Source organism: Suricata suricatta, chromosome 1 (assembly GCF_006229205.1).
Source record: "Suricata suricatta isolate VVHF042 chromosome 1, meerkat_22Aug2017_6uvM2_HiC, whole genome shotgun sequence".
NCBI classification, from domain to species: domain Eukaryota; kingdom Metazoa; phylum Chordata; class Mammalia; order Carnivora; family Herpestidae; genus Suricata; species Suricata suricatta.
The window spans coordinates 19,849,775-19,862,753 of record NC_043700.1 but is presented as its reverse complement, the minus strand read 5'-3'; the positions used below and the strand labels follow the sequence as shown (position 1 = coordinate 19,862,753).

The 12,979-nt window shown below is 39.0% G+C and overlaps 1 protein-coding gene across 2 annotated transcripts in view; it reads left to right on the top strand.

Annotated features, from left to right (window-relative positions):
- ZDHHC2 (zinc finger DHHC-type containing 2) overlaps positions 1-12,043 on the top strand; it is a 55,000-nt gene extending 42,957 nt beyond the window's left edge. The window contains exons 11-14 of one of the 2 annotated variants that reach the window (XR_003906812.1): positions 3,836-3,948; positions 5,972-6,046; positions 8,493-8,592; positions 9,487-12,043. Coding sequence is in view for 1 of the 2 variants with exons in the window: in XM_029935135.1 (XP_029790995.1) it covers positions 3,836-3,948; positions 5,972-6,012 (154 nt within the window). In the remaining variant the exon portion in view is untranslated. Of the gene's footprint in view, positions 1-3,835; positions 3,949-5,971; positions 6,047-8,492 lie in introns of both variants that reach the window. The other variant, XM_029935135.1, reaches the window with a different exon arrangement.
- Positions 12,044-12,979: the final 936 nt, after the last annotated feature.

Below are 12,979 nucleotides of genomic sequence, written 5' to 3'. Positions count from 1 at the left end.
TAAAAGAAGGGCATGTAAGTCCAAATTGGCTCCCCTAGTGATCCGACGAGCCGACCGGAAACGTGCCGTCGGACCCTCCGGGTCCTTTCTCTCGGTGGTAACTGTAACGTTATAAAGAGATAAAAAGACCTTCCTCAGATTAGACTTCTGGAGATCAGTGAAATCACAGACCCTTAATAGTGCAGTGTACTTCTTAATGCTTGTTAAAGACCAGTAAACGTTATCTGGGCCATTTCTGTGGAAGAGAAGGAAAGGAGCCTTAGAAATGTAGTGTTTAGTCTAAGGCCACACCAGCCTGAACATGCCTGATCTCGTCTGATCTCGGAAGCTAAGCAGGGTCGGGCCCGGTTAGTACTTGGATGGGAGACGTTCAGTGTTTGGAGACTTTTGCCCTTGTTTTAAAGTTGTTTTAACTCCAGTCTGTCGAGAATTTGAGGAAGACCTTGAAATTTGATTCTAACTTTGCTAACTGGCAAAAGTCAAAACTACTCAAACCTTTTAAATGCAATGTATAGATTTTTAAGTTTGAAACACTAATTTTTACATCTTTAAGACAGATTTATTTGAATATGGCCATACCTCTAATTTTTAAGTGGGAGCCAATAGCAAGAGCATACCTATAATATTCTTAATTAAATTTTAGAGATTTTCTTCTTTGCTCGAATGCCACGTACATAACACCTGTACGTACCCTCCTCCTGCCTACATTTCTTGTTGATCACAGTACGTCCTCTGGGGGAGCCTGTCATGCCCCCAGAATTCTGGAGGCAGGGAGCCTGGTAGCCATTCCAGAACCATTTTAAATTGTCACAAGATGAAACCTCTTTGCCACCCCATCCGTAAGTGACCCTGGACAGAAGAGACTGAACAAGTTTATGAGGAGGCTGCTCTGGTATGTTTCAGAGAGACAATCGAAAACACCAGAGACTTACTGGGATGTTCCCTGTGAGTTTGGGCTTGAAAAATTGACAGATCATCATGCAGAAAAATCTCATTTTAATAGATTATTTAGAATGTTTTTAAGCTTTTATGAAGTTTAATAGTTTTCAGTAATGCTTTTTACCCTTTAAGGTGGTTTTTGTAGTTCACGAAGGTTTGAGTTTCAGAGGTGGTATCTCTCCTTCTACTCCATGTACCATAGGCCTTGGGTGAAATCCTGGTTCCGGCACCGTTGCCCAGCTAGGTGGCCTTGAAGAGGTCAAGTAACTGCTGTCGACTTCCTTTCCCTTTAAAGTTGGGGATGGGATTTTGACAGCTAAATGGTCTTTTATGGAATTCTGTAATTCCCCCTCGAGAAACCCATCCAAAATTGTTATGGCAAATGACTGCCCTCCTCTGGACTCCAGAGTTTTATGTCTGGCTGTCTACTGAACATTCCCTCTTCAGTGTCTAAAAGTCATCTCCGAGCACCGAGCAGGTGCAAAGCAGAACTCTTGACTCTCAGCCATCAACAACCCTCCTTGGGCTTAAATCTGATTCTCCTCCATCTTCGTGTATGTCAGTATCAGTGACCCTCCTTCTCCCAGGGGCTCAGGCCAGAAACCGTGGAAGCATCCTCTTTCAATTACCTTGGATTTACTCCATTTGCAAATCCTGTCAGATGCCCTTCAAAATATGTCAAGAATCTGAGTACTTTTACCACCCTTAGACTGCCAGAAAGCAGATTGTGTCACTCCTGCGCTCAAAGCCCTCCCTTGGCTTCCCACCTTACCCAACACAGATGCAAATGGATGTCCTTACTCGCCCTGTCTGATCTGGCCCCAGTACCTCTCTAATGTCATCCCTTCCCACTTCCTCATCCCTCAGGGTCCTCAGACACACGGATCTTGCTGGCCCTCAAGTGTACCTGGCATGTCTCTTCCTTAGTGTCTTCGTACTTGCCAGTTCCTCTTCCTAACCTTTCTTTCTCCAGGCTTCTGAATGCTCTATGGCCGCCTCTTAATTCACTTCCAGCTTGAAACTTCACGATACAGGCCCTCTGTGAAAGATAGCGGCCTGCTCCCCCACTGCCCCTTACACTCTCTCTTTCTGTGGTCAGCTCTTACTGTCACCTGGCTTAGGACATACTTGCTTATTTAGTATTACTCTTCCTCACTTACAGTGAAATTTCCATGTGATCAAAGACTGTATTCCTTGATGTGATAGGTACTCAGCGAGTACAGCTCAATGAATGGATCCTTCCTTGCCGTTTGTTAGTCTTCTGGGCAGTAATGAATCTGCGAGGACTCCCTAAACCAGGACCTGGTTACCAAGCTAGACCTGGTATACGCGCCCCTTCCTGAAGAATAATAAGATTTAGAGCAGGGGCGCCTGGGTGGCTCTGTTGGTTGAGCATCCGACTTCAGCTCAGGTCATGATCTTGCTGTTCATGGGTTCGGCCCCACATTGGGCTCTGTGCTGGCAGTTAGCTCAGAGCCTGGAGCCTGTCTTCAGATTCTGTGTCTCCCTCTCTCTCTCTCTGACCCTCCCCTGCTCACGATGTCTCTCTCTCAAAAGTAAATAAAACATTAAAAAATATTAAGAATTAGAGTAAAAGATGTGTTTTTTCCATAAAATAGGAGACACGCTTTTTATTTTTAAAGATTTACCTCCAAAATTTTAATAAAGTGATGTTAGAGCTGCACAAAATTAAAATATTCTCTAATTTCAGATAGGAGATTATTATTAAGGAGCAAAAGCATATCCTTTAAAAAATATAGTAGTTACAGTCAACTCACATATGTGAAATTATTCTTGGAAGAAAGTGAAAAAGTTTTTTCTGAACATAATTATAATTACTATTTCAAGGTGTTCTAAAACTACACTTCTAGTTTTTATGCCAATATTTTTCTCTGAGTGAAATGTTATTTTTTAATTTATATTTTTTCATACTATCCAATAGGCTGATGTGTAGCATGCCTACTTAAATTCTAAAACCTAAATTCTTCTTTGAAGACTCTTGTTCCCCAAATTAAACATCACGTTTGTAAAACCTGATGTTGTCATATGTGTTCACCACTTCTGCAAGATAGCGCTCCAATCTGTTGTTTCAGTTTAATAGAGGAAGATAGAGAATTCTCTGTTCAAGTCTAGTGAGGCCACTTTAGAAACTGGGCCAATTTTTCTCAAACTTGTCTTCTACTGTCACCTTTATATATTTTTTTCCATTTCCACATACCACTTATAGAGCTAACTTTTTTATTTAACATATTTACTTAGATTGGCACTGCAGCTTATTTAAAAAATGTTTTTTTATGTCTTTATTTTTTTATTTTGAGAGACAGAGACAGAGTGAGCGGGGGAGGGGCAGAGAGAGAGGGAGACACAGAATCTGAAACAGGCTCCAGGCTCTGAGCTGTCAGCACAGAGCCTGACACAGGGCTCGAACCCACAGACTGTGAGATCATGACCTGAGCTGAAGTCGGACGCTTAACCGACTGAGCCACCCAGGCGCCCCTGAAGCTTATTTTTAAATCAAGCAGTACCTCACTGTCATCAATGAAAACTACAATAAATTATCATAAATAGAATATAACTTTAAGAAATAAAGTTGGTAATAAAATAGTATTAAATTCTAACTAGATTCCCTCACCTGCTAAGGTCAGAGGTAGAGGCCTGTTCTCTCTGTTAAAACCGGAGACTTGCCAAAGTTAAAGATTGTCATTTTGTTGTGTTCAGAAGAATGACCAAAGAATGGAAGGAAGAAGGCTTTCTCGTTGTGAGTCAGCGTCATTTAAAGCCACACTCCCTGTTCCCCAAATTCTCTGGGGAGGCGGTTTGAATTCTGTACTTTGAGAAACACTCTACATGATCAAGAACTAACATGATGATTATGATGGTGATTATTCTTATTCAGTCCTGAGAACCATCCGTTCCCGGCGAAGCCCTTGAGAGAGTCCCAGAGTCACCTTCTCACGGACTCCCGGTCTTGGACGGAGAGCAGCGCAAACCCGGGCAAGGGCAAAGCTGGTAAGGGTGTGCTGATTGTGCTGTTTTATTTAATGAAGGTGCTTATTCGCTTTTAATAAAAGGCGAAGGTAGTGGAAAAATCCCATCATATTGCTTACAGAATTTTGGAGGTGGATTCCCATTGTAAATGTAGAATTATTTTCAGTAACTTTTTTTTTGTAAAGTCTAATGTTAGCTGAAGAAGATCATTTTGTGAAAGAGCTACATTGCTTTTATCCCAGCATAAGAACCAAATATGAACTATTGCCTATTAAATAAAACGACATAAGTATATTCAAAATATAAATATTTAATGAAAAATGTAATCAGCTCAGGCAAAAGATTGAAAAACACCCAGTGAAAAAGATCTTAAATTATGTGATTCTTTTACTTTTTCTGTCCAGTTTCAAAATGTCAAAGTGAAGTGATTCCGTGATTACTGTAACTTTAGCTATTATTTCTTCATATACCCCACTCATATTTCTCCTGTTATTGTTGTTGATTTTAATCTTTGGATACATCAGTCAGTGGAGTTTATTGGCAAAGAACAAGCAAGGGTTTGAAGTTAGACCTGATTTCAAATCCCAATTTGGACACCTAATTGGGGTGTGAAATTTGTAGTTACCTAAGCTCCTTTAGACTCAGCTTTCTTTTTTTTTACTGCTACTTATTTCTCAGGGTTGGTGAGGATTAACCACAGCATGTGATCTTGTATGCAGGCATATGTGTATGTGTGCGATGTCCCTTATAACTGAGTGTAAAACCATACGTCCATGATGAAAGCACTATTAGCCAGAAAATCTCTCCTTCACTTCTAGTGCCTTCTTCAAACTCTCTCCAAGTGCTGCCAGACTTTGGCTCACTTCACATTTTTTTCTTTTTTTAATGTTTATTTTTGAAAGACAGAGAGAGACAGCATGAGTAGGGGAGAGGCAGAGAGAGAGAGGGAGACACAGAATCCAAAGTAGGCTCAAGGCTCTGAGCTGTCAGCACAGAGCCTGATGTGGGGCTCGAACCCAAGAACCATGAGATCATGACCTGAGCCAAAGCCAGACGCTTAACTGACTGAGCCACCCAGGTGCCCCGGCTCACTTCACTTTAAAGTGTTTGCTGTTTTATTTGAAATCTCTCTGGGATTTAGTGATCACGGGAGTCCTAAGTAAAAATTCTAAGTCATGATTTAATATACAATCAGTCATATTCTCCTAACGTGTAGCCTTTATTTAAAAAGTCTTGTTCTTAAGGAACAGATATGCCCTCCAAAGATCCCCATCCGTTGAGTATTCAGGATTTGGTCTGTCTCCCCACCTTCAGACCTTCCATTCCATTCTCCAGTCTATGGGAAGAGCTAGATTTTGCCTAAACAAAAATTGATGACACCTATTAGCCCTTTGAATCCACCAGTTTCCTTGGAGGCAAAGAAGTGACATATATTTGGGGGTCAGTTTTTGGGGGGCGTGGAAAGACAGAGCCCCCTTTCTTTCCGAAGGGATTCATGTTTCCTCATATAGTTCTGCATTAACATAGAAGGGATTTCTTGGTTTCTTTATGCTGTTACTTATTTAGCATGTTAGATTAATTTTCTGTTACTTGGATAGATGAATTGAGAACTTATTTAAAGTGTAAAGGATGATATAAAAGAAGGAAGAAATATGAGAAGAATGAAGTGAGAAAAGGCTCAATGATTAGTTTCACCAGAATGAGGGAGGGAAATGTAGAATCAGGAAGGATCCTTCAAGATGGTGGGAGAAGTGCCCTGTCCAGTGTGTCTTTGATGTTTTTGTTCCCCGCCCCCCCCTCCCACTTCCTCAGGTGTATATCTCTTTTTTACGGGCTATTTTGTGACACTGTTAGCGGTCAACACTGTAGTGTGTGTGTGTGTGTGTGTGTTTCTGTATCATCATCTTACAAACCTGTACTACGTGCAAGGCACCTTTGGAAGCACACTAGGGGAATCAGGAATGTAAAACCTAGTCTCCGCCTGTTTGTTCAGAAGCAACCCCCCGATAAAAAACAAATTGCTAATTTTTGTTCTTTTTTGAAGGTATGAGCAATCCTGCATTAACCATGGAGAATGAGACTTAAGTCTTCAAACAAAATAAATTCATACTTTATCAAAGTAAGATAAGCTTTCTCTTAATTGTTACGTTTTATATTTTTAACAGTTTTCCAGTTCTCTTAGGGCGTGTGCTTCCCATTAACATTATTATTTTTGAGTGATTAAAATTTGAAGATGTTTTAGATGACCCTTAGGATCCCATCAATCATTCCGGAGACCTCTGGAGGTGGGCCTAGCTTCGGTGGTAGCTCTTATGTAGGTTAACTTGACAAATAATTGAAATAAGTTGATGAACAAAATTCACTTTTATAGCAGTGCACTAAATGGCAAGGATTATTCCTAAAATATTGACCTTTACTTGACAATTATCTTGTCATATGATAGGATCTTGGAATTTTTTATTTTTATTTCTTTTGACCCTTCCAGATTATAGAGGTTATGCCCTTGACCATCTGTCAGGAGAATCTCACGGGGTCTAAGTGCAAGATAATTGCTAAGTGCACACCTCTAGCCTCCCTATTTTGGGTTATAGTAGCACCCTGTGGCATATCCTTAAAATAATAAGTGTTCCAAATCATTTTCTTGAAACCATAAAATTTTTTAAGCCTGTAGTTCTAAATCAGGTTCTTTAAAAGATAATTTATTTATAAGCCTGCAGTAAATACAATAAAGAGCTGCTTTGGGACAAAGCCATAATCCTCTAAACAAAATACACAATTCTGTATACTGTTATAAACACAGTATAGAGTTGAACAGTAATTAAGACAAATTTCTATTTATAAAACTGCAGTCTAGAATTCTGAAGTCTAAAAACAAGAGAAGGGAATCTAAAACAAAATCACTTGTATCAAAGTATTTCATGGATATCTGGGTTGTTTTCTTTGGTTTTTAACCCATTTTAATCCTCCAGATTTGTTGTTTTTGTTTTTCTAAATCCGTTCCTTTGTTTTGGTTTTGATAAGTAGCTATGTAGTAACAGCAAAAAACTGATGGGGGAATTTGCCAGTTGACTGATGTTTTGGTTTTGGATGACTGTGATTAATCCTCACTGTGGTTAGGATACTGAAAATTCCATCTTAATTTGGTTAAATAGCAAAGAGACAGTATTAAATTTCTGGAAGGCATTCATCTTGAAAATTTTTTAATGTTTATTTTTGAGAGAGACATAGAGTGTGAGCCGGGAAGAGGCAGAGAGAGAGGGAGACACAGAATCCAAAGCAGGCTCCAGGCTCTGAGCTGTCAGCACAGAGCCTGATGCGGGGCTCAGATTCATGAGCTGTGAGATCATGACCTGAGCCAAGGTCATACATTTAGCCAACTGAGCCATCCAGGTGCCTCTCTGGAGGAAATTCTTAAAATGTAATTATGAATACACAATTATTGAATTACTAAGTAATACCACAAATAAAATATTATACTAGTTCTATAGTGCATATAAAGTTTCACAGGATGTTTTTTCTGTATTTTGAATCATTAATTCTAATTACCATTTGTTGTGAGGTCATATGTGTTAAGTATTCTACATATTAGCATAACCAGGAACATTTAAATGTTTCTTAAAATTTGAATTTTCCTGAAGTAGCTAATACTCCAAATTGTTTTTGAAAAAGTTTTAAAAAGTTTTTCCTGCTTTACATCTCAGACTTGCAATTTGTTCAGTGCACATGATATTGAACAGTATTATCTGATACTATATATTCTGAATGGTATTTTCATTTCTTCTCTTTTTGAAGTACATTAATAAATTGTGGGCTTTTTATAAAGCATTTATTAGTTCGTCATACTTTGTAGATTGTTATGTACCTAGACCCATAGTAGCAGTAATGTGTAAGTAAAATTTAGCCTTTTCAACCTTCCTTGTTAGAAAAGGAACAAATGCTGTGCTTCAGGGTGCCTGCGTGGCTCAGTGACTCTAGATCCCAGCTCAGATTATGCTCTCACAGGTCGGGAGTTTGAGCCCCGCGTCAGGCTCCGCGCTGACAGTGTGGAGCCTGCTTGGGATCCTCTCTCACCCTCTCTCTCTCTCTCTCTGCCCCTCCGGCATTCTCTCAAAAATAAATAAACTTGAAAAAAAATGCTTTGCTTCAGTGCACATGAGGTTTCAGAATGACTTTCCTACATCCCCATCCAGCTCAGCTGGCACTCCTGAGCTCCTCCTGGCCTCCGACAAACGCGGAACTAGCGATCTTGCCGCTGGCATCAGGGCCCCCAAATGACAGCAGCGGCCTCACCTGGGAGCTCAGTAGAGATGTATTAATTTCAGACCTACCCCTGTGCCTACTGAACCAGCGTCTGCATCTCCCTCATTTGACAAGGTCCTCTGGTCTTGCACACACACCAGAGCTTGAGAAGCACGGCTGTATTCGAGAACACCCCTGGGTTCTCCAGCATAGAAAACACTGGGTTCTGGGCAAGGGACGCTGTTCAACAAACGCGGATGGATTGATTAGCTTTTTTGTTTTTTATAGTTAACAAAATAGTTTCATGATCTCTGTTTCATTTCAAGGCATCAGCGCAGCAGGTGCATGGAAGAGGCTTCCCACAGGAAGGCACCACGGGCCCGTGGTTCCCATTTCTCCGTGGCTGGATATGCAGAATATGAATTGGTTAGTTCTCTCCCAGCCATTGCTTAAAATATCACACATTTTTAAAAATCCAGTATACAGATTGTTTCAACTAACAGAAAGTACTGTTAAATATTAAAGGTAATTATGGTTAATGAATCAAGGGCAAAAATATCTTCTATCATAAAAACTTGGAATAATTTCATGGCCTGGTTTTCGCCCAAATATTTGGTTAGTACAATGTATACACATAAAAAGCCCATTAATCATCTGATTTTGATTCAGGAAATTGAGACTATTAAGGTATTGAAATTTAGAAGATTTCAAATTACAGTATAATGAGAGCTTTACTCATAAAACCTGTTAGTTACCTACGAAGTGGAGGTGGCCTGTCAGACTTGTGTCTTCCCTCTGCTGTGAATCTAGCCCCAGACTGAGTGAACTCTAATGACTGAATTCATTGCAAATTTTGAGTGGCCTACACTTGAAGACTGCCATCATTTTTTGGCCAGACTTTAATTCTAGCCTTTGTTCCCTACGGAAAAGAAGTGTGATTAGTGACTGAGCTCACTAATAAGCAACGAGCTAGCAAAGTTTTTTGTCACAACTAATACATTTCTATTACATCCGAGATACATTTTTCATCTCTTCCAATGTTCTTAAACTGGGGGAAAATCTGTAAAAACAATTATAATTAGTTTATGATGTTCTTTCACAAGTATGACTTTTTTGAAAATCTGTTTCTTAGGTTATTTGTTCTATTGAACAGATCAAAAGTAATGAGTTTGTTAAGCATTCCCAATGGGCCAATAGATTAATCCTCCATTGGTGTCTGTGTTATTTCTGTGCCCCCCATCAAAAAGTATGACACTTAAACTTTATAGTTCTTCAAATACTTAATTATGCAAATCACTAAAACAAATCCTATACTTTCAGAAATTTAGTTCAACCTGAACTAAATGGTGTGCTGTTCGAAAATGGAGTTTAAGGTAAACTAACGTGGTGTGTTTGTTAATGCCAAAACGTTTGGCTTCAGTAAATACACTAGGAAGCTCTTGTGCCTTGTACGCACTATTTGAAAAAGTTTTATTCTTTTTTTGAGTGGAGTGTAAGTTTTGTAAATGTTAGGGACTAGAATAAGCTTAAACAGTTTTTGGTACTGATTTTGAGAATTTAAAGCAGGTTATCTTTTAAAACGTACACAATTAAGGAACCAGTATTTAATCAAAGAGAAAATGGTATTACACTTTTCGAAATCTGAGTTAGACAAAAGTACAACACTGAGGAGACCAGGAGACCGGAGGATAATGGAGTAAAAAGATCCTTGAAATTACTTGTTCTTTCTAAACACATAAGGCTTATATTTAAATGAGGTCATGAAAGAACCAATGTCAGCCAAGCTCATTTTCTAGATGATTTGAGTGCAATTCTTTGAACAACAGGCTGGCACTCTTTCAGATTTTTTGTTTAAACCTAAAGACTTTGATCTGACAATCTGTTTCAGGAACTGTCAGACAACAGGATGCATTTTTACTTATTACTTTCAAAGCATTTGTTGGTTGTCATTTTTTTATTACCTGAAGTGCCAGGTTGGAACCTGTAGCTACTGCTACGAGTCTTAAGGGCAACAGCATAACGTGATGTATTAAAAATATATGCAGCCAGGTTTTTTCAAAGCACAGTACTATAGCCATTTTTGTGGACAGGATTTTGTGAGTGTTCCTTCTTGTCAAAATAGAAGCTAAGAAAAAAAGTGGGGTTTTTATTCCTTACCTTGCTAGAGTACTGTTAAGTTTCCCCTCTTTAGGTCTTTTGTGTAATTACTGCTATCCATGAAGAGCTGATACACGTTCGAATTAGTCGAAAAAAAATTTTACAACAAATTTTTTTTCATTAAGTTGCAGTAGTTCCTTTTTTGTTTTCATACCGTAAATAATCTTTCAAGGGTTTTGCTTTTAATCTCGGTGGTTAGAATTTTTAGAGATGACGGCATATCTCATTAGATATGCAGTATAAAGTTTACTTGAATGAATAAAGCATCAGATAGACCTACATTTTTGTACATATTTATAAAATGTACCTTAAAAACACTTTAAGCAGTTTGCTTTAAAAAATTTAATTGCTCAGCACAAAGTTGAAGACATTATACTTCATCTGTCCTGATAGTCTAATTGATAATTTTGATTTTTTCCTGTTTTTAGAAGTTCTGCCATATAGATAAAATTTTTAAGAATTTTTTTAAATATTGTGCAAATACTTCATATACTTTAGCTAACTATTTGCCACTGTGCAGTGAAGAGGGTTTGTATTTTCAAAGATAAAACTTTACTGCAGCTACATACAGTGATGAGACATTCAAGGCCGTGCTTATCCATGAATTCACTCCTGTTGTACCATAATAAAGTCTGGTTGATCACCATTCCTAGCTGTCTATATGAAGTTGCCTTTGCACTGACAATCGAAATTGCTTTCAAGATACACTTTTCCTAATGGTCTCCCTGAGCTGCTACAGACAAAACTGACCTACAACCTGGCCGTAACAAAGGTCTCTTGAGAAGAGGTGGATGACAGGATGAGATCCTGATTTATTAGTAAAATGCTTCTGAGGACAATTAGAAACAGACTGTAAAACGAGTACGCTGTGTTCACTTCAGCTGCTAAGTATGGGAAATACAGCATCTGTTTGACGTAAACTATCATCTCTTGAGAAATCAAAGGATTTATAAAACATGTTCTTAAAAAACTGAAGGTAGTAATCGTGTGACTCAGCTTCAAGAAAACAACCTGTGCAACACCTGTTACTCCGTCCTGTTATAAACGAGCCGATTTTCCCTCTTTTGAAATACATGTGTCCCCTGGCATTAATGTTCAGTGTATTTCCATCCTCAAAAAAAAGAGGATGTGCATCCGAGGATGTTTTACGGCAGCACTTCCGGGTTACTAAGAGCTCATCCCTTAATTGTTCTTCTACCAGTAAAAAGTTCAAATATGATGGTTTGGGCAAAAGACAACTGCAGATCACTTGCGGCATTTTCTCATGGCAGAAAAGTGACAGCAAAAATAGAACTGGGGACAGAGCCCAGAGAGATCTTTGATGTTCTTGTTTGTAGCCAGTATTCGGTATTTGTCGGCTTACAGTTGGGGGAAAAATGTCTGTTAAGATGGCTCATCTTTTGAGCGGCCTCGTTTCTGAGTACCAGGGAAGCCAAAGGCGGCCTTGTGAGAAGTGGTTTCAAGCTCTGGCTTGCGCTGTGTGAAGGAGCTCCTCAGTACTCGGAGAGGACGGGACTGTTTTTATGATTTATTAAAAACCATCATTTATGTTGCATCTTCCAGGGAAGGATTTCCAGTGTAAGGAGTTCCCCTGATCTGAATTTATTAATACTTAATAGTTCTTGTTTGACAGATAAAGGTGCTTCACTAAAATGAGAAAAAAATAATGCTCCAAAGTAGAATTCTGTTGATGCTGAATTAAAACTGATTGTCACAGAAAGTTTCAGTTCTTCTGTTTTTTATTCAACTCTGAAAGCAAGTCTGTTGTCAGAGATAAAGTCCATGTCTCTTTCTGTCAGTGAGGATAGCCCCCTAAGGTCTAGTTATTAAAAACATCTCAAATGACTTATTCAAACATTTATTGTGAAAGGTGAATATGAGGGGCGCCTGGGTGGCTCAGTCGGTTAAGTGCCAGGCTTCGGCTCAGGTCATGATCTCACGGTTCGTGAGTTTGAGCCCCGCATCGGGCTCTGTGCTGACAGCTCAGAGCCTGGATCCTGCTTTAGATTCTGTGTCTCCTTCTCTCTGCCCCACCCACCTCTCATGCTATGTCTCCCTCTCTGAAAAAATGAATAAACACTAAAAAAAAAAAAAGAAAAATTAAAAAGTGAATATTAGTAAAAATCACCTTTAATTACATACTCATCTTAGTGTAACATGCAAACAAACATGCTCTAAAGTTCTTTAAAAAATATACTTAGGCAAGGAGAGGATATGGACGAGCCCCAGAATGGCTGTCATCAGCTGGAGGAGAGTCTGTGTACGTATGTATAGCTCAACTGTGACTTTTTGTAGTTTACTCTCTTTTCACAGCGTCTTTGCACTGGTCTGAGACACCAGCTAACAATAAACAGTGTTTATTCTTGTTTAGGAAAAAGGAAACAGAGGTGCACAACAGAAGTGAAATGGGTACCTGCCACACCAGAGCGCTATACATTTTCACAAGGTCTTAAATTTGACCAGCTAACAACCCTTTTTCTGTTCCTTGCAGAAGTTTACATGTCTCACAGTTACTGTCACATCTTAGTTTCAGGTTGCACTAACTTTGCGGTTTCCCAACTTCCTTGAAAACCGTTTCACCTATATTTCCACACATAGAAAAGAAACAAATGCTTGAATGGCCGCATTACATGTAGCATTGCTTTCTCAAATATAA